Source organism: Oxyura jamaicensis, chromosome 17 (genome assembly GCF_011077185.1).
Source record: "Oxyura jamaicensis isolate SHBP4307 breed ruddy duck chromosome 17, BPBGC_Ojam_1.0, whole genome shotgun sequence".
Lineage (NCBI taxonomy): Eukaryota > Metazoa > Chordata > Aves > Anseriformes > Anatidae > Oxyura > Oxyura jamaicensis.
This window is the reverse complement of record NC_048909.1, coordinates 4,430,346-4,454,131: the sequence shown is the minus strand read 5'-3', so window position 1 is coordinate 4,454,131 and position 23,786 is coordinate 4,430,346. Positions and strand designations below refer to the sequence as shown.

General features: G+C 45.2%; 1 protein-coding gene across 1 annotated transcript in view; it reads left to right on the top strand.

The window, feature by feature from the left end:
• Positions 1 to 23,786, top strand: part of BRINP1 (BMP/retinoic acid inducible neural specific 1) — an 86,533-nt gene that overhangs the window by 18,202 nt on the left and 44,545 nt on the right. The window contains exon 2 of the mRNA XM_035341936.1: positions 10,629 to 10,896. Within this exon, the coding sequence (XP_035197827.1) occupies positions 10,679 to 10,896 (218 nt within the window). The 5' untranslated portion in view covers positions 10,629 to 10,678. The remainder of the gene's footprint in view (positions 1 to 10,628; positions 10,897 to 23,786) is intronic.

The following is a 23,786-nucleotide window of genomic DNA, read 5'->3' as shown; positions in this document are numbered from 1 at the left end:
TTTTTTGTTTTTTAAGCAAGCAGAGAAGTTGGATTTGTCATGTGCAGAGGGGACCCGAGCTGTGCTATGCAGTCACTGAGCTGACAGATCTGCTTGGAAAATGGACACGCTATTTCCTCAGGAAATTCTCGCCTTTTGATTTGTGCTATTTGTGTTTTGTTTTTAAAACTGCATTTTGAACCAGAATCCTGCTCTCACAAATCTCTTATGGCCAAAAATTTCAAAAGTAATTACTGGAGGTCATCAAGATCCTCTGCTTCTATAGCGCTAAAATGCTATGGGAAATATTCAGCACAGTGTAAGGATAATACATATAATAACTAAAACACCACAAAATAGTTTCTGCAGTATATACTTTAAACATATAAAACATATATCAACACAATGCAGAATAAATAAAAATGTCAAAGCAAATTAATTGAAACAACATAAAAATAACATGTTTATCTCCTCAAAATGAAACATTTCAGTATAACTGAAATGAGGAGAGAAAATCAGGATGATTTGTTTTGACACTTTAAACATAAAAAAGTTTGTCAAAATTGACATGTTCCCATGCAACGTTTCGATTTCAAGAGAACTGCGTTTTCCTGCGAAAAACTGTTCTGTCAAAATTTTTTGACCAGCTCTACTTACAGTCTATCTAAACAGACAAGCATCACAGCCAAGACTCTCAAACGCTCCAGGTGGTCACAAGATGGATTTAGCACAGAGCAGAACAATCTCAAAGAAGGAAATAAATAAAACTCACACATACAGGTGGCCTGAATCTCGGGTACCAAACTGCTTTAATATTCGAGAAGCTCAGCCCTGAGTGGTTCTGGAATCTAAACCTAGAGAGGACTGAGTTCCTTCAGTTTTCAGAGAATCTGTGTCAATGCACTGATGGAAGAGGTTATTATTTGTGATGGTCAGATGCCAGTGCAGATTCTCAGTATCCTCTGGGATTTTTCAGTTCTTGGCACTGGTTGGGGTCCAGCTAGTAACAACCCTTCTGTGCTTGAAAGATTAATACTAGTAAGTAGGAGATGGCTTGATTTTCCATGCATCCTTCCTCCTCATTGAAAATCCCCAAACTAGGGCTTATAGAATAGGCTAAACGCAGCACTGCAGGTAGGTTGGCACTGGGTTTCAAAGCTGCTGAAAACAGCTTTGGCTAGGAATTCTCCCACCTTCATGATGCACAGATTTTAAATCTTCTCATTATATAAATGCAGTTTCAGGTTAATTTGAGCTTCTAATTTAATACGCTGTTCCAAATTAAGAGTTAATATGATATTTGATTATCTTTTTGCAATGAGATCCAACCCAAGGCTCATTGACTTCAATAGACCTTCCAGCAGAACCTGTGCTGCATGGATGCATGCCTGGTGCAGGAGACCAGCATTCAAGATTTCTGGCTTCTATTTCAGAAGCTGCCAAAAAAAAAAAAAAGTGGGGCTATTTTACCTCATATTTAGTCTGAATTTAAGCTCCTGTGGACAAATGTGCATACAACTCCTGTGTGGAGAGGCAGAACAGTAGAAAGAGCTGAAACACCCTCAGACCAGGGCTCTATGGAGTAAAAAATTATTCCTAAATCCTTAAATCAATGAGAGATTCATGTAGCACACCTCTCAGTCGTTGGATGGCATCCATGACATCACTGCAGTAGCCAGTTAGCCTAACGCTGGTTCCAGTTCCAGCTCTGTTCCTCCACAAAACCCAAGCCGTGCTCGTGAGGTCTCAGCCTGGCAGGACTGCTGCACAACGGGCTCAGGCAGTGGCTGCAGGAGCTGGTGTGGCTAAATTCATGGAGATTTTACAGCCGCAGCAAATTCTTCATTCACCCCATCTGATAAGAGAGGCAGATCTGCTCGAGGCCAGAATTTGCAGCCAACAACTCGGGGTCCTTTTTCCCTCCCATTTTCATCTGCCCCTGGTTCCGCTGGCATCATCCAGCGTGAACGGTGGCAGAACCTGGTGCCCATAGGAAGCTCCGAGTTAAATGGGGCTTTTCATCCTGGCAGGCAGGGCTGTCATTATCCAAGCAGCAGGAGCTGTACCAGGAGAAGCAGTGGTGTGAGGATTTTAACCCCTTGTGCTCCTCCAGCCAGAGCTGAGAAATGGAAAAACCCTGGTCAAGAACTCTGCTCCTTTCTGAGGGGCAAGAAACACAGGAAGACACATAAGTTGCAAGGATCATTAGATATGCTCAGATTGCTGGCATACCAAAATAAGCACTGTCTGCTTGCATTTCCCAGGGATCACTCCATGTGGCTGTGGTGGAATAGTGCCTGCCCAGGAATGAACTTCAGAACAATAAAAATAATTCAGAGAACGTCAGGAGTGGGATAACAGTTGATCTTTTGATCTTAACATTAAATTATTGCTCTTCAGGGCAGATTTGGTGAAGGTATTTCTCCTTCTAGCTCTCTTCTTACAGGTCCAAATTGTTGCAATGGAGTATATTAGAAAGGCAAGGCACACAGAGTGGAGGAGGCACGAAAGCAAGAAGCAGGGTTTCTGGACTCTGACCCAGACCTCTTTGAACTCGGTTTTCAGATTACTGTCTCAGTTTTCCAGTAGAAATGGCAGAAAATATTAAGATTTTTATTCAGTTGTTCAGTTTATTGTGCAGAGTTTGCAGGTGTTCATACAACTCCTTATTCCAACATGCAACAGAAGTATTAAATGAATTTGGACATTTTCTTTGTGCATAAATTACAAAATTTATTTTGGTTCAGTCAAAACATACTGTTTAAGAAAACACTTCATTTTGATTTTTAACGTATATTACTCAACATGTAATGAAAAACAAAACACAATCTTGAACCGATCCTTTCCAAATAGAAAACTCAACACATTCTGTTCTGAAGAAAAGCTGACTTTATCAAAATGCTTTTTTCCCTTAAATCAACAAATTTCTACAAAGTGTTTTGCCTTTGATGAATTGGCATTTTTCTGACATGAAAATGAGCAATTCAAAAAAAAATCTAAGCAGCTCTGTGGCAAGTCTTAGCTAATTCTGGAACAGTAGCATGAAGGTGCGTAGGAAGGGTACTGCAAGGAGATGTAACATTGAGCTGAGACTTAAGAGATTTGGGTTGAATTCCTGGAGCACTTAAGAAATGATCTGGGGCAAGCCATTAATCTACCCCGTGTCTCAATTCCCATTCTGCAGAATGGGAAAAACAGCATTTCCCGATCTCCTAAAGCTACTGCAAGGATAAAAACCTATTAACACTTATGAGATTACTGGACTTTGATATAAGGTGTATAAATACTGAGGAAGACAGAAAGCAGAGCTGCATTTTTGTGTAACTTAAAATGAAATTATGGGGAAGTGGACCAGCTTGGACAATAATTTAATAATAGTAGGAATAATTTCAAGTTCAGGGGCACTGTTTAATAGAAATCACTGCTCACCACCCACCATATTTTTTCTTAATAAGCAGCTCAGAAAAGTGCAATTTATCATTATTATTACCATCTATATTCATTCTATCTCTACCACTTCACAAATGAGAGGAGTTCCTCACAAACATCTACAAAGCTAGCTCATTATCCAGCCTCCCTATTTATAACTCTCATTTATGACAATAGCTATCAAAATCTTGCCAACGGTAGGGCTGCTGGTGTGCTGACACCACTGCTCCGCAGCCCGCTGAGCGGTATTATCTCACTGTTCCCTCGTGTTCCCCCATCTGTCCCTGACCATCTGGTGTCCTTGGTCTTCTAATTAGATTGTAAGCTTTTTGGGGCATGGACTACCTTCCTGGTTGTACAGCACCTAGCACGATACCATTGCAGTCCCAGATTCAGCAGGACTGTCTTCAAAATTTCATTCTTCATCCCATATCAGCATACACGTGCAGAAGATACTTTAAATTCAGTTCCTGATCTACCAAGCACTGTTAAATGGATCCTCTTTCTAAGTAGAGTCCTGAACCAAGCCTCTGTGGATCCTGGATTTCGGAGCAGTGTCTTTGACATCTCGGCTAGTCGATTCACAGTGAGGTCTAATGAAGTTTAATTCCCTCTGTTAACACTGTCCAGCATCACCTGATGTTACGACTTGGTGGAGATCACATTCCTGCCACACTTCTTCATTTTCAAGCTGCCTCTGATCCTCATCATAAGAACATCAGTAGTTTATAATTAGCTGGAGTGTGGGGACAAATGAGCTGAAATAAGGCACCTAGTTGTTACCAGTGTGATTCTCACTTCGCTATAGGCAGGGAGCAATTAGAGTTTTTGCACAAAAAATGGTTTCCTTTAGGCTGCTGGTTGAACTGCATTAATAACAAAGGATACGTAGGGTGTTTTTGGTTCACTGCATATTCTGACAAGTTGTAAGCAATGTGTTGACAAACTGCAAAGAAAAAGGCCTTATTTCCTCCAATTCATTTAGGGTCAAAAGAAATATTTTTATCACTGTGCTGTCATAAGAGGCTAGAAGGACAACTCAAAAGGGGAAAAGTACCCCTAGCAGTTTCGAATGGAAATTTGGAAATGTGTCCCCTTGGTGCTCTTAAAACTAAAACATTCATATCACCCAATCATTATTTCTTTTATTTCTTTCAGCATGAACAATTTGGAGAAGTTGAAGTGCATTTAAAAACTGTATCAGTATTTTAGGAGAGGAATTTCTAATCCCCCTTGCTTGCCTTTTCTCACCCAAAAACATCTCAGCTGATGAATATCCCTCAGGTCTAACTGCTCACACCCATTTCAAAATAGAGTGGGCAAAGAATAAGTGCAAATTTAGACACTGATCGAAAGTCACAGCAATTGCTGAACTGTGGTTCCATTGCTGACTGCTCTGCAGCTTGAGCCACTAAGACCCCCAGGGCAAAAGTGGCTATTTTTTTGTCTTCCCAGGGCTCAGGTTTATCCGCAGAACTTTGTATGACTTAACAAACCCTGAAAGATTGGTTTCCCAGTCCCTTTCCATCCCCGTTCCCTGTTTCCCTGACACACAAGAGATGTTCTCAGTTTGGCTGTATTGCTGGCCAGCATTTCCAAAGGACAGCTAAAGCTGCTCCATGGGCAGGAGCTACCTTCCAGCAATTCCCCCTCTGAATCAGGTGCAAGACATAAATATTATTGCTCCAGCTGCAACCAGTGACCTACCAAGAGTGAAACCCTAAAGATGTAGGGCAGTAGTTACCTGTCTAGCAGAAATGTGAGTGTACTTAAAGCAGAGGATGTTGAATAAAATCTAGGAGAAGGTAAAAACACTTAAAATTAAGCATGCACTTAAGCTGTTTGTTGAAATGAGGTCAGATGTTTGTCACTTTGCAGGGTCAAGCTCTAAACTAACATAGGCTATTTCATCTCTCCCTTGACACTTCAGTCTTTTACTAATTTATCAGCATCCTAAAGCAGCATGTGAAGTTGCTGCAGAACAGAAGCGTTTCAGATACAAATAGCAATTGTTAGCCTCTTCCCTCTGTTAAACGGCAGCAGGCAGAAACCCCTCTCAACCTGCCAAGAACCAAATGTGGGACACAAGAAAGAATTATCGGTGCATGAAGCTTAAAGAGATAGGGGACTTATTTCTTTACTAAAAATAATGTGTTCGGTAATTTCTCTTTCCCAAGTCTACATTTCTGATGGAAATAGTTTACAACAATGAGCGTGAGCAAACAGAAGGGATGTGTGCAAGATCAATTTGACTCTAATAGAAGGGATAAATGAAAGGTACAGAGGTTAGAAGAAAGGTAGAAAATCCCAGGAGGCAGAGGCAAAGTGTAGTGTTCAGAGCAAGCAACAGACAGCCAACTCCTGCACTCTGCCTTCCCATTTACAGCAGTGATCTGGGGCTACGCAGCCTCCCCAACAAGAATCTGTTTTCACAGTATCGTTTTCTGTAAAATCTACCATTCTGAGCTACCCCGCTGTATAAAAATTACCTTTTAAGTGGCTAAGTAGACACCCAGCTTTATTCCTTTCTTCTTATTTCAAGAAACAATGGGAGTAACAGCACTTGCCTGCCTTACTAGAGTGCTGAGAGCTTTAATTAATGTCTCTAATTCAATTTGAACTCCTTGGATAAAAGGCACTGCCTTGTGACAGCAAAGGTATTGCCCAAAATAGAATATAATTAACACACAGATATCAATCACAATGAAATTAAGTGTACATTCAAATACAACTTGCTCTTTACAGAAAGCACCTGCCTATTTTTCCTCCAAGAATCCTGAAGACTTATAAGACAAGGAACATTTAATATTCCAGGCTGAATTCTGATTAGAATAAGGCCTTTTTAAACTGCCTCCCTAAAAAGGGTTGTGACAGAAATCTCCATTTACCCTGACAGATGTGCCTTCATGATGGACAATGCTGGAAACTGATTGTTATGTGCCTCAGAATCAGTACTTCTCACATTTTCTTATCCCAGCACTTATTTACTGTGAACTTGAACCTATGTCCTGGCTCACCAGCTGATCATGTTTATCAACAGATATGGTAATTGCATCATCTTGCTTGTTGAGATGAACCAAAAGGACCCAGACCACTACAGCACTGTGTAATTCTCCAGAGTGGGCACAGGCTTCGTAGCTTATTATTATTATTATTATTATTATTATTATTATTATTATTATTATTATTATTATTATTTAGCTGCTGCATTGCAAAGCTTTCTGACACCTTGAGGTGGTTGTCTTTCATTGCTTTTAGGACATGAACACCTAATGAGCCATGTGGCCGGCAGGGCTGCATTTTGCTAAGTGCTATCCTCAGACAATGGCTTCTCCAACAAGATTGCAAATCAGTCTGACAAATACTATTGTATGCCCAAGCTGATAATAGGAAAGTGAAGGGGGGAAATAATACATTTAAGGGCATTGCCCATGATCACTGAGTGTGTCTTGTGCAGAATTGAGCAGAATGTTGGCTTCCTGGATCAAAAGCCAGTGTCTTCCTCTACAAAGGCTGTCCTTTAATGCAGAGATTGCTTCTGTGACAGATTTAGCTTTTAGTTTGTCTTGGGTCTCCTACCCAAAGGCTCTATACATGCATCCCCCCTTCCTCTTCTTCTCCCATCTCCCAAAGGCTCTATACTATACATCCCCCCTTCCTCTTCTTCTCCCATCCGCCTTGCACAATCCCCAGAACATATCTTACATCAGTGAAGCCCCATAACGCCACATAACATATTAATTTCAGATTCAAACTTGTTAGGAGTTAGATTGAATAGACCTCACATTATTGCCTTAGACACAAAATAGTCCCACTTTAGCAAGCTTTATAGCTTCCATGGGGACCAGCCCCGTGGTGTGTATTAATATTTAACACAAAACAGCATCTCTACAGAAGCTACAGGGGGGAAAAAGATACTAATAAAAAATTAAAGGTGGTTGTGTGCTAGTCATCTAGACCCAGTTGTGCTCTACTACCCTCACTGCCTCAGGCACCAGTCCCTGCTCTCAGCACTGACACCTCCAGTATCCAGCTTCCAGGTGGGAGAGGTGGCCACTTCTTGTGGTCTCAAGGCATGTTCTTGACATGTCTTAACCCCTGGCTAAGAGTCATTGCATTTCTATTCATCCTGATTCTAACTTCAGCCTAACAGGAAAGGAAGGGAGGATGAAGATGTGTGTGGGGGGAATTAGTGAATATCTCCTCTCTGTTATAAACTGAAATCTCCCCAGTGTATGCTGCTCACATACAGAAGGACACTGTGGGATTTCTCTGAAGCCCACTTCATTTGGTTGTTCTTATATTTCTGTTTATGCTTGCACTGAGCTGGGAGCTGGAGGTGAGCTATCACTTCACTTTGGTATGTAAGAGCTCCCTTCCTCTCTGCAATAGAAATTCAATAGGAAGTGAAATGTTTAAAGGAAAACTGATCCAGGCTGGCTGATGAAGGAAGTAGTTATGGAAGAGTTTAATGAACAGACAACCAAGACGGTGAGGAGGATGTGCACAGATCATTATCAGCAGCAAACCTACGTACCTGTCTAGCAGTGAATATGCTGAGCTTGCAGCCGTGTGCCTGTGATGGCAGAGTGCTGTGGGCATACAACGAGCAGTGGGGCAGAGAAGCAGCCTGAACAGAGAAGCAGGAGAAAAAATCTCCTGAGCTGGAATTTGGAAATACCCACAGTGGAAAGTAGCTGAGAGAATTTCCAAGTGACATGTCAGGTTCATGACCACTGTGAGTGGAAGCAGACCCACACCATACCCCACTGGGAATATGCTGTGTGCCCCTCGATGTGGGGCAAGAATCCCCAAACCCTGTTTGTTTGTTTGTTTGTTTTTTTAAGGTAAAGTAGTACTGCTCCTTTCTTAGAGGTGAGGGACTAAAGCACTGAGATCTGTCCTGTCTGTGGCAGAAATGGGAGTTGGTGGTGAAGGCTAATATTAAAAATGTCTCCAGAATAGGTACAACCTCCTCAGTCAGGAGCTACAGGTGCCATTAGGTTTAATAACAGTAATATTCTATCTGCAATTGGAAAGAAGTTTATATGTGCCCAACAGAAAAAAGTGAACATTCGTTGGCTTTCCCATACTTATTTTTTTTTTTTAATTTCTTCATGCAATGCAACAGCTGACTGTCGTTTCTAACTAGACTTTACACAATTCTGTTTTGTCAAGCGCTGCTGAGCTCGCCGCAGCTCCACAGGCACATGCTGTGCACACGTGCGGCCTCCCACGCGCCCCGCCGCGCGCGCACACTCGGCTCTTGTGCTCCTCGTTGCACTCCCAGCTCCGATACACCCGCGCAGGAGATGTGCACTCGCTGCCACGGGCTGTATCTTTGCTTTTTTTCCAGAGAAAGCTCCTGGAGTCAAGGAGATGGCCACGCCAACCATGATGCTGATGCCCTCTGCTCCGTACCACAGTGCTTGCAGCAGGCAGGCTCTCACCTCCACGTGCAATGCTGCAAATGTGTGTGGGGCCTCTAACAAACCACAGTGTAACCTGTTTTTGGCAAGACCTTTTTCCCCTGGGAATGCAGACTTTCAGAGTGCTTGTGGTGGACTCAGACTCCCAACCAGCAGGGTTGCTGGAGATGTACAAATAAGCCTGACACTAAAACTCTTGGTTGTAAGCTCTGCGTAGCCTGATTTCTCTTCCTTTTACAGAGTAGCTCCAGGCTCTGTGAGCTATATTAATGCAGAAATGTGTGGGCAATCAGCTGTCCTGAGGACAACTTTTGGCTAGGTTTGTACTCCCAGAGTGAGGGCCATGGCTTCAAGGCTGCTCTGCCTGGGCATCCCCACCATGCTGGCACAACCCCACAAAACTCAGCAAGGCAGCCAGATGGACAGGAGGTGGGCAGGAGGAGGAACAGGTCCTGCGTGGGGAGCGGGGTTTTTCAAAACCACGTCAGCAGCTCCCAGCAACAAGGATGTTCGGCTCTGATGAACAGGGAGCACAACCCAGCACACTGGGCTGCTGCTGTGTTCCCCTCGGTGTCCCGGTTAGCAAGCCGAAGGGAAGGGGTTGGGTGCTGGGCACAGGTGCTGACAAACCGAGCTGCTCCCCTTCCACCGGTGGAGCACACGGCTCCGTTTGGAGAGGGGCACTGTGCCAGCAGCTTGACTGCGGAGGCGGATGATCTAACGGCTGAAACGCTGGAAATGGGAGTCAGGAGACGAGGGCTCTCTTCCAGCTGTATCCATGGCTTGCTGCGTAACCTTTGGCAAGGCATTTCACCCCTCTGTTTCCCCTCCCACTCATCATATGTCTTGTCTGTTCAGACATCGAGCACATTGGGGAGAGGAGCTGCCTCATAGCAGGGCTGCCCGCAGCCACGGTTTGCACGTGATGGACGGCGTGCCCTGCACCAGGTGCTGGGGAGCATCCCCGTAAGCTCCCTAGTAAATCTCCCACTGCTCAATATGCATGCTCAGCATGAGCCTCGATCTTAGAAAGAGCCCCGAGGTCCTACTGTGATCCCAATAGCAACAGACCCGATCCCCTCCTCCAAACACATACCTCCCAAGCACCCCGGCAGGGAAGCAGGTTGGGGTGATTTTTATCTTTCAGAGTTTGGCAGGATTTCAGAGCCACGTGTGGCTGTGTGTGTATGTGCGTGTGTGTCTTTGTGTCCGCATGCGCTCGTCGCTGAAACCTGGGTAATTATTTTGTTTTATTTCTTTTTTGGCAACACTTTAAAAGCAAGAGCTGGGTCTTTATAGATTGCTCAGGTTGCATGGAGTATGGATTACAGATCATCAGAGAGACATGAAAGGAGAATACACATTTATCTGGCACAGCATTAAAGGGACAATAAATGGGTAATTGTATCCTAGGGTGCGGCCACCTTCTGCACCCAGCCCTCAGTCCTCTTTGCGACTCTGCGGATAACTTCATGAGGGAAATGATGGAAAAGCTGGGGTGAGGATGGCTCAGGTCGGGACCTGGTTATTTCAAAGGTGGTATGTGCTCAGGAGGTTAAAGGCACCACTTAGGTGTGAATAAAACACTGCCAGATAGTCCAAGCAGTAACACAGGCAGACTGAAGGCTTTTAAAATGTGATTTTTTCATGTCTTTTTTACGCTGAGAGACAGTTGTCAAAGGATCAAAGCAATTCCCATTTCTAAACTCTCTCTTTCTCTCCCTTCTCCCTCCCCTCCCTCCATTTCTTTCTCTCTCCTTCCTTCCCCCTCTTCCCTCTCTTTGTCAACAGGACTCCACAGAATGGAGCAAGAATGAGAGGAAAAAGGCAGACAGAAAAGCATGAACTGGAGGCTTGTTGAGTTCCTCTACCTCCTGTTTATATGGGACCATATACTAGTACAGCCCTCCCACCAGGACCCCGCTGCCACCAACCAACATGTCTCCAAGGAGTTTGATTGGCTTATTTCAGACAGGGGGCCCTTCCACCACTCGCGGAGCTACTTATCCTTTGTGGAAAGACATCGTCAAGGATTTACAACCAGATATAAAATATACAGGTACGTTGGTTTCCTGTGGCTCCCATAGCTGTGCGGTGGTGGGAACTTGGCCAGCTCCCTTGAGCTTGCAACCTAGTCGATGGAGGGGATGCGCCACTGTGCCTGTTCCACCTGGAGACGCTTCTCTGGTTCCCCACAGCCCTCAGCTGGCAATGCAGATTGCTTCAGAGGCTCGGATGTAGTGCTCTGATCATGAGATGAAGGCACCGCAGTGCCCTGGCAGTGTGCACAATGTAGATTGAGATGAAAAAGACCACAGGTGTGGGTGCACTTTTTGGGATAGGCCAAAAATTCAAAGTCAGGTTCACAAGCAAGTTTCTCAGATCTCTCCCAGTGGGCAGACCAAGCATCTGTATGAAATTCACATATGTGCTCTGCCAACGGTTTAAGGTTCACATGGCAATAACAGACAAATACAAGGCGCACGTCGGTACGGCAGTTCTCACACTGCCATGCATGCGCCCTAGCTGTGTGCCTCTTACTGCAGGCCTCTGCAGATGATCTCTGTGCATGAGTCAGACTTGCCTCCAGAACTGTGAGCTTGGTTTGAAAGTCATTCAATTAAAAAACTACAGAAAATAGGCAGAATTTGGATTTTCCTTTGCCTTCTAGGTTTTTCAAGCCTTTGTTGTTGCCTGTTTCAAGTGCTTCTTGGCAGCTGTGATATCCAGAAACATACTTATCTTTTTGTTATTTGAATATGAAAAGCTGGGGTGCTCATGTGAGCCTCCTATTACAGCAGCAGGCACTTTGGAAGGAGGGGGAATAAGCCAGTAAGAATCATGAGATTTGGGCTAAAACCCAAAGACCAAACTCTCATAGACATGTGCACATTTCCATAATTATATATCCCCATCGTGCTTTGGAAAGACACTTGCAAATGTAGCTACACAAACTAGTGGGTAGGAAAGTGTTAGGGAATAGCCTACTGGCACACACATTCATAGACACACACGTGCTTGCTGGGGGTCGGGGGGGCTGAAAACCACGTGTGTGCAGGCAGCTTTCTCCCATGGGCAGAAAGCCAAAAGCACTTGCAGGGTAGCAGCAACATGCGAGACATCATCAACGTGTGGGGAAGAAAAATGAGTTTTGCCTGTCCCATCGTGGCCTGCGGGGAGCACAGCATCCCCTCCCCTCACACCAGCCTGCGGAGCAGGGGCAGGTTAGCATGGGTTGAAGACATTGTCCTGGCTTGTCCTCCTCGTTCCAAACAGCCTGGGGGACAACAGCCGCAAAAAGTAGAAATAATGCTGCCGTGCTTCCTCTGAGGACATCTCACAGTCTTTGCTCACACAGAGGAGCAGTGAAAAGATGTCTATTTCAAAAAGACTTTCCTGCTGGTTGTGGATAACCCTGGCTCCCCCCTGCCCTGCTGGATTGGGGCTGTGCTCCTCTGCCCCATGCAGTGCCCTGGCAGCAGCTCGGCACTTTGCTAAAGAGCTCTCCAGCCCCAAACACCACCCCAGCAGGCTACAGGAGCTGCAGTGGGAGGGAAATGCATGCAATGGATGTATTCAGACACCTCTGAGGGCTGTCAGGGTAGGTCAGGGCAGAGATCCATCAAGCCAGGGATCCTGTCTCGGAGAATCATGGAGAAAAGGGGCTGGAAGGACCTTGAGAGGTCATCTAATCCATGCCTCCTCCCCCTAGGCGGGCTCAGCCAGTACCTGTGGTGCATCTGACAGGTTTGTGGGCAACCTCTCGTGAAAGGTTTCCTGCGACGGAGAATTCACACCCGGAGCAGACACGGCTGTTCCCATCCTAGTAAAGGAGCTAAAATCTTGCTTTAATGTGAAACCTGTGATTTGTAGTTTTATCTGCTATGGAGTGAGGAGCAAATTCCCCTTTGGTCTGTGGGAGACTGCTAAGAATTTGAAGGTTTATCTTAGTTCAGTGTGAATTTTATACATGGGAAGTGAAAAAGGATCTGTGTTTCTCTATTTCTGCTGGATATTGCCAAAGTATTTATCAGAGAGACTTCGAGCATAGGGAGAACAGTGTGAAACCTCTGTGCACACGGGAGGCATGGACAGCAGCATCTGCACGTGTGGGAGGCCTGGGGCATGGGGAGGGGTCTCACAAGGGTCTTGCAAATGGTCACAAGCAGAGGCAATGCTGGAGAAGTCATTCACAGAAATATTTGGAGGTGAGACAACCTGGTGGAAGTGGTTAGACACAGGGTCCAGAGGGAGGTGGAAAGACTGCAAAGGGCACATAGGAGGCATCTCTTGGCCGTACATCACGGTCTGGTATCTGGGAGGTGAGTGGAAATGCTCTGGGACTGGCTTTTAGGTCCCACTGCAGCCAGCAGTGGAGAGGGGAAGCCCTCGGGTCCTTCAGCTGAGCAGGTGGAGCCATTAGGTATGGGGCTGGCCGGACTCGGAGGGTTATTTCCTTTTAATATCTGGCCCGGTTTGCAGGGCTGATCACTTAAAAATTAGGCCCATGCATTATTTAAGCAGTGCCCAAATCAGCCTCACTGTGGTGAATTAGCGGAGCTCCCAGTGGCTAAGGCTGGACTTGGAGCCTCCCCTCCAGAACCTGTCATTTTACCGAAAGCCACGAGGGGAAAATCTCATTTTGCGGGATCCTTAAATTGACTTCAAAATCTGTAAAGCTGTTGGGATTTTGTCAGCTACTTAATTCCAGCACAGAAGCCTCTTTCCTCCCAAATGATGTCTCTCAATTGCTCTTTGCACTAGACTGGCCCAAGGGCAGCATATATCCTGCAGTGAGGGTGACTCTACTTTCCTCCAGAAAGCAGCCCACTTAGAGAATGGGAGTTTCTGCACTCTTTTCTCTTTCAATGCTCCTTTTCTCCCAGATTTTTTTTTTTTTTTTTTTTTTTTGGTTGGCTGGTCTGTCCCTCAGTCAGTTCCTTTGGCACCTGAAATTTTGTTGGACGAGGTTTGCCCTGACCGCCGCTCCTCTCCCAAGGCCAAGAGCAGCAGATCTCAAACCAGCCACCATGCCCGAGGTTTTTCAGTGGATGTGAAAACAGGCAAGAGGACCTCACCCGTCCCTAATCGAAATGCTGTCGCCAGTTTAGTGGTGATTTCCCCAGTGTCTTGCTGTGCAGGAGTGTGGACACAGCACATTAGGAGCGTGTCATTTACACTGGAAACCCACCGAGAGGAAGCCACTCTCAATGTTACGCAGCAGCGTAAGGCAACACGCAGCACTTTCTAATTTTTACAGGCGACTTTAAAAAAGAAGCAGCATCAGATTAAAAAATGCAAACCTTCTTCCATCACAGGTGAAGTCCAAATATCTGTCAGCAGCAAGCAAGAGCCTGTTTTGGGTAGCACGGCTATTAATACACCGCATGGGCAGAGCTGCTGTACAGCAGCGTAGCTACCGATATCTTTTCATAGGATGCCTAGAAACATCCTGGCACAAAAAGGCAGCTTGTGTCACAGTCTCCAAAGGCTCATTCCTTCCTTCTGTGTTTTGTATTTTAGCAGAACTTAGGACTCTTTCTTGAAAATTTGGTCCAAACTGATTTTACTGGTGCCCTCAGTCAAAGTTTGCATCGTGCATGTGATATCAGGAGGAAGACAAGCAAAGTGGGGGCTGTTTTATACTGAATCATGGACAGTAGGGGTAGGTACAACTGCATGAAGGAGGCACATTAATCAGCATCAATTCACACTAATAAGGCTGGTTTAGGGGGGCCTCTGGCAGGAAAATGTTGCTTTGATCATTATCTGTGCACTCAGATGCTAATGCAGATAGGATGGCAGATGCTGTGAGTGGTTTGTGGGATGTCTGAATATTCATTATCACTGTCCCTGTTGTTGTTCCTAGTCGTGAGAGCCTGGGGTGAGAGATGCTGCACAAGGGCTGGAAAATGGATGAAGCTCAGCTTGGCTTTACTTTGGGACTAGGGCGGTGCTCAGACCAGAAACCTTTCCTGTTATCACCACATGGTATTTAATAGCTTCAGCCAACTTCTTGGAGCTATATTGTTGTGTTACCCTTTTTTTTTTTTTTCTTGCCATTGGCAAGTGAACTCATTCCTTTGTGCCTCAGTTTCCCCAGCTTAGAAGGGGAGATGACATTATCTGTTTCCTCTTTATTACTGGAGAGATAAATGCCATAAAATGTACGTGCCCACAGACCAGCCAGTCCTGTCCTGTCCCCCCACCCACAGAGAAATGGGACAAAATCGAATACTTATGCACCAGTTACAGTAAGGTCCCTGGATATATAAAAAGAAAATACAGCTCCCAAGACAGGACAGATCATGAGTAACTGGCTGCACAAGTGAGCCATAAATTGCTTGGGATGGTGTCCAGGGAGAAGAAAACTTATTTTTTATCCCCAGGACATTGTTTTACTGGTGCAGAGCTGGGACAGGAGAGGTGGAGGTTCTCCACCCTTGGTGGTGCTCACGAGCTGGTGATAGCTCTGCTTCAAGTGGGATGTTGGATGAAAGACCCCCAGGGTCCCATCTCACCAACAAATCTGTGGTTTCCCTGGTTCTCTGATTCAGAGTGGACACTAAACTGGGAGCTCATAAAGAGATTTGCACTACTAAAGGCAGCCTTGCCACATTAGAGATTTTTATTTAGTCCTAGAAAACCCACAAATCTGAGCAGCAACGTGCCCTCTCAATGTGTCATTCCCTCAGCAAAGAGGAAGAGAATTACCATGACGTGAGATGCTTTTCTGCTGCTTAGATTCAGAAAAGCATCCTCTGGAAGAAAGAAAAAAAAAAAAAAAAAAAAAGAGAGAGGAAAAAAAATAATTTGGTCTCACAAAACTCTCACAAAACTTTCAAAGTTTTACGGCACCACAGATTAAAACAAGGAGCCAGATTCTCTGTGACATAAATACATGAGGCTGTTGACTTCAAGGAGAAGTCACCAATTTACCTGCTGGGGAGTCTGTTGCAGTGATTGCAGCACTGCCCCGGCCCTGCGCAGCAGCAGGCTTGGTGAAGCTGCGTGTTTGGGTGTCCAGCTGCATGCGTTATGAGATTTTGTTATTTCTAAGTGAGGGGAGAATTCATTTCTTATTTCAGGCACTGGACTTGCACAATCTGGCTAATGAACATGAGTTTTGATCCTGTTTCTGGTATAGAAGTTTTGCCTTTCTTGACCAGACCAGTCAGGTTTCTTTCAAACCTGTGATTTTCACAACAGAGGAACTGATCCAGCAGAAAACTAAGCTGACAGGAGAAAAAAAAAAAAAAAAAAAAAAAAAAAAAAGTTAATTTTCACCAGATCACTTTTTCCAGTCTCGTTGATTGTTTACTCGGCTGTTAGTGAAGGGACATGGCTGTATGGTTGGAGGCAGCAAGGAGACAGATGAGACTGCTGCTTTCAGCAGCAACGTGGGTTAGAGTTGTATTAAAGCATTTGTGAAGCTGCATGCTAAGTTTGGGCAGAGACAAGCTCTATTACAGCTGCTTTCACCATTTTTTTTTCAGTTTATTTTTTTTTTCTCCCATCTCTCCACTCCTCATTGACTCCTTTTGCTGTTTCGCTATTGCACTGAATTTAATCTACTGGTCACTAGAGCTGCACAAATAATTGATTTTGTGGTTCACTGGTTGTACAGAAGAAAAATAACATTAAAAATGGGTTGATCTGAAACTGATGTTTGTTCAACTTTTCAGTAAAATGAAAAAATCAAAACATTTCATTTTAGGCTCAGTGGTATGTTTAAGCTTGGCTGTTTGTTTTCATTTTTTTTAATCCAGTGAAAACCAATATTTTTTTTTCCAATTTTTAAAGCATAAAAATTCACCCTGAAACACAAAGCCAACTAATGCCACTTAAAAGTGTCAAAAGGGAAACACTTTGATTTTGAGTGTATTTGGTTCAGCTGTTTGCTTTTCAACTTGCTCATTCCATTTGTGTTGAATTTGCAAATAGTTTTTATGTCCTTGAAACTATGAAGGATTAAAAAAATAAAAATAAATGGCTCTCCTTAGACTTTGAAATCTAACAGTTTCCCAGTGTTGAGATTTGCCGTCCCTTGGGTTCAGCTTTTAGCATCCTCGGATAAAATATGTTACTTATAGGATTCTAGGATATATATGTGTGTGTGTGTCTTACCAGCACTGCTGGGCAAGGCAAGCACAGCCAGGACAGGCAGTGGGGTTGCAGCTTTGCTGTGGGAAGTCTCAAGCTTGTCCAAAACTCAGTTGGATGCTGAGACCCAGGTGCTACTGACTGAGATAAACCATCCAGCATGCCTGTAGTACTTGTTCCTCTCTCACACAGCTATCCTGGCAAGCTTTTAGTCCTGTTCCAGTTGTTTTTGGATGCCTGAAGCATCCCCAAAATCTCCGTGAAGGTTCTTCTCAAACAGCAGTAAGGCGATGCACTGCGCTGGTACAACCTGATAGGCACCGTTAGGCTTTTTAATTTTAGCTTTGGCTTTTCTAGTCATGCTGAAGTTCTGCTGACAAGGTTTTCCTATTAGGTTTTTATGCTATCTGTTTAAAGGGGACATCAACTTTTATGTGTTCCAGTCAGAGGCAAGGCTTTTTTCAGGGAGGCAAGGCAGCAAGTGAAGGACAGAGGGAGCTGAGATGAAAGGAGGCTCTTGCCTCTGAGTGGAATGAGCAATGGGAATCTGTACGGCACTGCATGGCAAAAAAAATACAAAATCTCCATAGTTTACATTATGCATGTAAACGAGTGATGTACATTGGTTTGTAATCAGTAAATGCCTTGTAAATAAATGTGTGTAAACCAAAAATATTTAAATCTATTTCCATAGTGCTTGCAAACAATGAAGCCTTCCAGTGTTGTCCTCAATGTAAATGTTAATCTAAAAATGACATTACCACAAGTTTATGCAACTTTACAAGGGAGCCATGATTTGCATTCCTGTCTCACCAGCTCTAACGCAGCCACTTGGCAAGCTCGAGCCCTTCAGATCTGGGTGGAAAGCAGCCCACCCCACCACGCAGCCTCTCCTTCAGCCACTGCCTTCATTCTTCATGCCATTCAGGGCCTGGCCTCGTTACGTTCCTTGCATGTAAAGCCGCCCTGCCTATGGAAAGCTTTTTGTGTGAGGGGAGGAGAGGCAGGAGGGATGGCAGGGAATGGCTGGGGCTGAGCTGTGCAGCGCTGAGCCCTGGGAGCTGCTGGGCTGAGCAGGCGAGGAGCTTGGCCTTTGTCGGGGCTGGAGGAGCAGCTGCGCTGGCTGCGTTCGGATTCAGATGGCAAGGGCTCGCGAGCAGCCCTGGCAGCTGCAGGAGTCGACAGAAGGACACACCTCTCCTTCTCTTTGATATTCTTGAGAATAGAGGGCAAGCGGAAGGATAAGTGGCACCAGGCTTTGATAGGCTCAGAGCTGCTAACAGCTGGGCAAACTCTGGGGAAGGGCAGCCCCTCATCTCCGCTTGGCAGCACATGCCCAGGCCTTAGGAAATGCTGCAGAAGTGATGTTACTTGCTAAGTTTGTGTCCTGGTAGGGTGTTTGTGGCTAGGACAGGCCAGTTCCTCCGCAGAAAATCATGCACAGGAGCTGCATGCCCAGCAAGACACAGCACTAACTGGTTGCCCTGCCTGCTGACCCAGGTAAACCATTCACTGGATCAGCTGAGCTTAGCACAGCTCTGCAGAGCTGCAGGCCCAAGCACGGGAATCCCCCTTCTAAGCCCAGAGTGAAATATTCTAAGCATCCTCCCAACAAGGCCCAGAAGAAGCACAGACAAATGTTTTGAGTCACTGCCCCTTTCCCAAGAGCTCTGCACCCTGCTGGGCTGGGAGGGAGCCCCTTGGAGACCTTCGTGGGGGGGTCTGCTCCCCTCTGAGGGAAGAGGAGAGCTTTCCCCTGCTCACCTCCCACGGCTGCTCCGAGCTTGCTGCCACAGCAATGACTCTATGTGCTCCTCACTGATTTCTTCAGACCAGCAGACCACAGGCTTGGGAGCACATTTTAAAGGCTAACAAGCCAAGGAGAAGCCTTCACTTTTTTAAAAAAATATTTTTTTCTATTTTTTTCTTTTTTTTTTTTTTCTGGTGAGCAGATTATCAATTCCGCTTTTAAGTCAAGCAGATGCTTGTATCAGCAGAGAAGCTGTTACATTAAAAAAAAAAAAAAAAAAAAATCATACCGGAATAATTTTGTTCTGGCACCAGTAGCACTGGGAGATGGCATGACTGTACCTATTATAGGGTTTTTTCTATTTCTGGATCCCTCTAATGTTTCCCTTGGGTTCCAGAAAGTATGTTTTTTTCTTTATTTCTTTTTTTTTTTTTTCCTTTTTCCTTTCTTTTTTGCTGATTGCCACCCACCAGCCTCTGTAAATGGAACAAAACACGTCCCACTGGGGCAGTCAGAGCCATCCAGGCTGGCATCCTGTGCTGAACTATTAAATGCAGTTACAGAACCCAAGGACACCTCCAAAAAGAAATCCAGGAACCAGCTTTTCCTGGAGCAGGAGGGAAGAAGGGCTCGGGCCAGCCCCTTGGGTAAGGTTTTCCTCCTATTGTCAGCATGAAATCAAACCCATGCAGGGCTGAAGCTCCATGACTGGGGTGATCACACACAATTTCCCACCCATGGCACCTCACAGGCTTCCACCCTGACGATTCCCACATTGTGCCCCAGGCGAAGCCTCCAGCCTGCCCCAGAGGCCAGTCCTCAGCTCTGACTCCAGCTGAGGTGCAGTGAGGGGATGGGATTCTCCCAAGTATTTTCTGGGCTTCTAAATCAAAGTCCTGCTGACAGCACTGAGTGCTAAGTGCCTGCCTGAGGCCCTGCTCCTGCAGTCCTGTGACGACATCAGAATTTAAGCTTTAATTAAGGAACGAGTGTGGGGAGGGAGGGAAGCATCTCCAGCCCTTATGACTGCGAAGGGAACCTTGGAAACATGACCTGAGTGCAAGCAACATTCGCTTTAATGCACAGCCAGCTCTCAGCTGAGGCGAAAGCAGCCGGGAGGGGAAGCCGCTGCATCAAACTCCCATCCAGGCCAGGCCTGCTTGTGCTTCTGCTTGCAACGAGAGAGGAGAATTTCCACAAGATCTGGGCTATGTCACAGTTTCAGCAGGGTGCCCTCACTTTCTGTACAAGGCTCTCACGCAGCCTGGCTGGGCCAAATCCCACACTAACACAGCCTCTGCTCATGCACAGCCCTCGTCCAGAGGTGGCACAAGGCAGCTGACTGCTCTGGGCTCCTGCAGGCTCCGCTGTGCCAATGATGAACAGCACTTTTTAAGCAGCAAGATGGAAATTCTCTGTTCCAGGGTTACAGCAGGTGATGTTTTGCCTCTCAGAACTCTTTAGCCCAGCTATTAGGGATGAATGGTTTGTTACGCCTATGGCATACTGCCCTTCTACACTTGCTGGCACAAAAGCCCATGCTGCCTTTGCTGTGCTCTCTCCTGCCATCGGTTTCAGCAGGGAGAAAACAGACATTTTAGAGACAAGTTAAGGAGCAGCCTCAGGATGCTCTCCATCTGCCAGAGATGCACCTTTGGCAAGGTTTGTTGAAGAAAAACTTTATTTGATGGCTATGCTCTCAGCCAGCACACGAGGGACTGGAGGCTCCAATGTGTTTGATACTGCAACCTTTCATTCCCAGGAATGAACACCATGAAAAGGCAGAGAAAAGCTGCTCCGCTATAACTTATAGCTGGGGCCTGTTTGACTTAGTCATAGCTCTGACAAACATCCTGACACTGACTGCCATGCTGACATGGCTAGAGATCTTGTCATTTCTCTAATAAAAGCATCCCTTTGTAAACTGAAAACGGGATTCATGGGCTGGTAGCTTCTGGCAGCTCCCTCCCATTCAGCCTGGATGAGAACACAAACACAGACCAGGGGTGGCTACTACCTCCCCACAGCTACTCAGAGATGGAAGAAGGCCGAGGTGAAACCCAGCATTATGTGTCAGCAGGGCAAAGGTGTTTTTGTTTTGCACGTCCCGACCTCATTTTGCTTTTTCTCTCCTTTCTTCCACACCGGTTCTTTCCCTCTCAGAAAAGGAAAAGCTGTGTATGGCATATTCAGCATTAAATATTTTAGTGTTAGCTTCCAGCTCTTGAGAAGAAAAAACAGAAAGAACAGTACTTTTTACTCCCTTCCAAATATCTGGGGCCTTCCCTGGGGACTGCAGCTGTGCAGCCCGGCTAACACTAATGAGAGAGCTTGGTACACAGGCCAACCTGTGTGTTGCATGATTAAGAGAATAAGAAAATAAGAAAATAAGAAGAAAAGAAGGTTGCTACCTTCATCTCTGGTTAAAGCTCAATGATTAATCCCTACCAGACTAAGTTTTTCTCCTCACACTTCACCTCCTTTCTTCCCTGCCTTCCTCCTACCTGCAATACACAAGCAGACTGTGAAAGTCTCAGACTTTCCCCCCTCCTGCCCAAAAAGACTCCCGACTGTTTCAGGGGAGTATTTGATATTTGAAATCTGTACCATTCCGATTCAGCAGCTGAGTGGTGCTGAGTCACATGGTGAAGCTTTATCTCAAGATTATTTAGCGTCTCTTCAAAGCCCACACTTTTAGAGTCCTGTGATTATGTAAGAGTCTCAACTCAATTTTTAAAGCAAGTTTACGGCCCTCATAATTGCTGAGGAAAACTTGATAATGTGACTCCTACATACTCAGAAAGCAGAAGCCAAAAAAAAAAAAAAAAAAGAACCCTGAATTTTATCAGATTTTAAAGTCTCATGAATTTTAAAACCAATCTCTTAATTCTTTTTTAGAGCCTGACTCATGATTTTCAAACAGTTAGCAATATGGCTGTAGGGATTGTAAGGCTGGTTTGTTATCTTATTAGATAACTTACATAAAATATCCAAACCCATGGAGACTCTGAGATTGAGTACTGCACTTCAGGACACAGCTGGAGAGAACAGTGCCTTGTCTTCTGTATGGATGCAGAGGATCTCCTCTTAATCCCGGTCTCTAGTCACTACTGCAGCATGAATATTTCCCAGAATTATATTAGCGCTAATCATATGAATGAGAGTAGCCATAATATTGATCTTCATAATACTTAGGTTATTAAATTTGAGTTTGAAGGTACTTTTGTGGGGTGATTCATAATGGTAAATCTCGTCAGGCTGCATAAGCAGGGAAAACAAGTCACAGAGCGATAGCATTGCAAATATATTCCGGAGTCTTCCACCCTACCACAAGATTGCACACTGAACAGACACTTGTGAATGCTGGCAATACCAGAACTGATGTTTTGTTAATCGTGTGATAATCTCAGATGAACCTAATTGATCGGGTGTTGCAACAACTTGCTCTATTGTTTCTGTGAAGCATATGCATCACTCAGGGGCACTTAACTCCTGGAGTATTTGCACACAGACATACCAAGACAGGGATGCTTCTATGACAAAATGAAAGGATTGCCACTGTCACCATTAAGTGGTGGGCTTGCCTTTCCCCAGACAAATTTACCCATGCCCACTGAAGAGGTAGGGAGGTAGCAGAGCACACCCCATGCTTGTGGATGTTCCCAGAGCCTCACACATCTCTGTGCAGACGTGAGCATTGATGGTTGAGGTGCACTCAGCTACTGGGGTGATGGGAGCATTGCATGGCCATGTAGCGGACTAAAGGAAATCTGAAGATACTTTCCTGTGAAATACTAGGGGACAGAAGAAGTCCTACCCGCTCTTCTAGCACATAACAAAGGAGTAATCCAGAGTGTGGAAGGGGCTGAATGCTACTATATATAATAAGCTTACAGGATAATTGCCAACTGTATTTGGACTTATTTTTCTTCTGCAGAAAAGGCATAAAAGCAAGTTTATTGTTTTCACTCCTGGGGACTGAGATATTTTCACCATGCTTTTTTAAAAAAACACCGTGCTTTATCTCCCCACTTGAGCATATCGGCTCCACTGGTGATTGTCTCCTGCACGGCTGTGGGTCAGCATCAAAGGCAGTGCTGCTGTAAGCACAGTTGCTGCCTGCTGTCAGGTGTGGAAGCTGCTCGGCTCTGTCAGAGTCTTGCAAGTGTTTGTGCCACTGGGGTGGGATTATTTCTCATAGTGATAGGGATTGCACACTGAAAGGGAGGAGACCTGGGTGCTCCCAGAAGGATGGGGAAAGGCAAAAGGCAGGATGGCACAGCCTTTGTGATTTAGGTGTAATAATGTTGTCTCTGGGGAGTAGAAAATGTTTTCCTCAAAGAAAGGTTTTGCCAACGTGTTTTCTTTTGTTGGCAATGAAGTGCTTAAGGCTGATGAATTGGCTTCAACACATTTTTGACGTCCCAAACTCAGGTCACTAGTGACTACGGCAAAAGAGAGAGATCTAAGAAATGAGCTATTTTGACAAAATTTTGTCTAGTGAAAACATTGCAAGCTGTTCCAGATCCTTCCAGCATGGAAAAACGCCAGATCTCGCAGCCCCGGCAGTAGCTGCAAAAAGGCATAATCTCCTGGATGGCACCAACCACAACTGCAGTCGGAGCTCTCCCAAACAAGAGCTATTTCAGCTGTGTCTGGAGATGCAGAGCTGGAGTCCGTACCGGTTACAGATGAGTTACCATCAGGTGCCACAGGGACAGCGCACAAGGACCGAGTAGTAAAGGATTAGCCAGTGCACACAGAAATATCGAACAACTCACTACTACCTCCTATTGTGCTCGCGCCAGTGAAATCCTTCTTAGAACAGCATATTTTATTCAATTTTAAAGAGCTCTCAATTTTTCATTTAGGAAGGGAAGTTGGAGCAGCGTCCAATCTGTAATCAATCAGCCCGCCTTTGCAGAGCAGCTCTAAGGAAGTGCTCTTGCTCTTTGGTCCTTTATCTTCTCTGTGAACTCACAGAAATTATATTTCTGAATGGGACTAAGAGTGAGGGAGAGGAAGAACTACAGCCAGGGCAATGCTCAATAAAACTTACAGACTGCTGTCGTGCAGTAACCAGCCCTCCTGAAGCT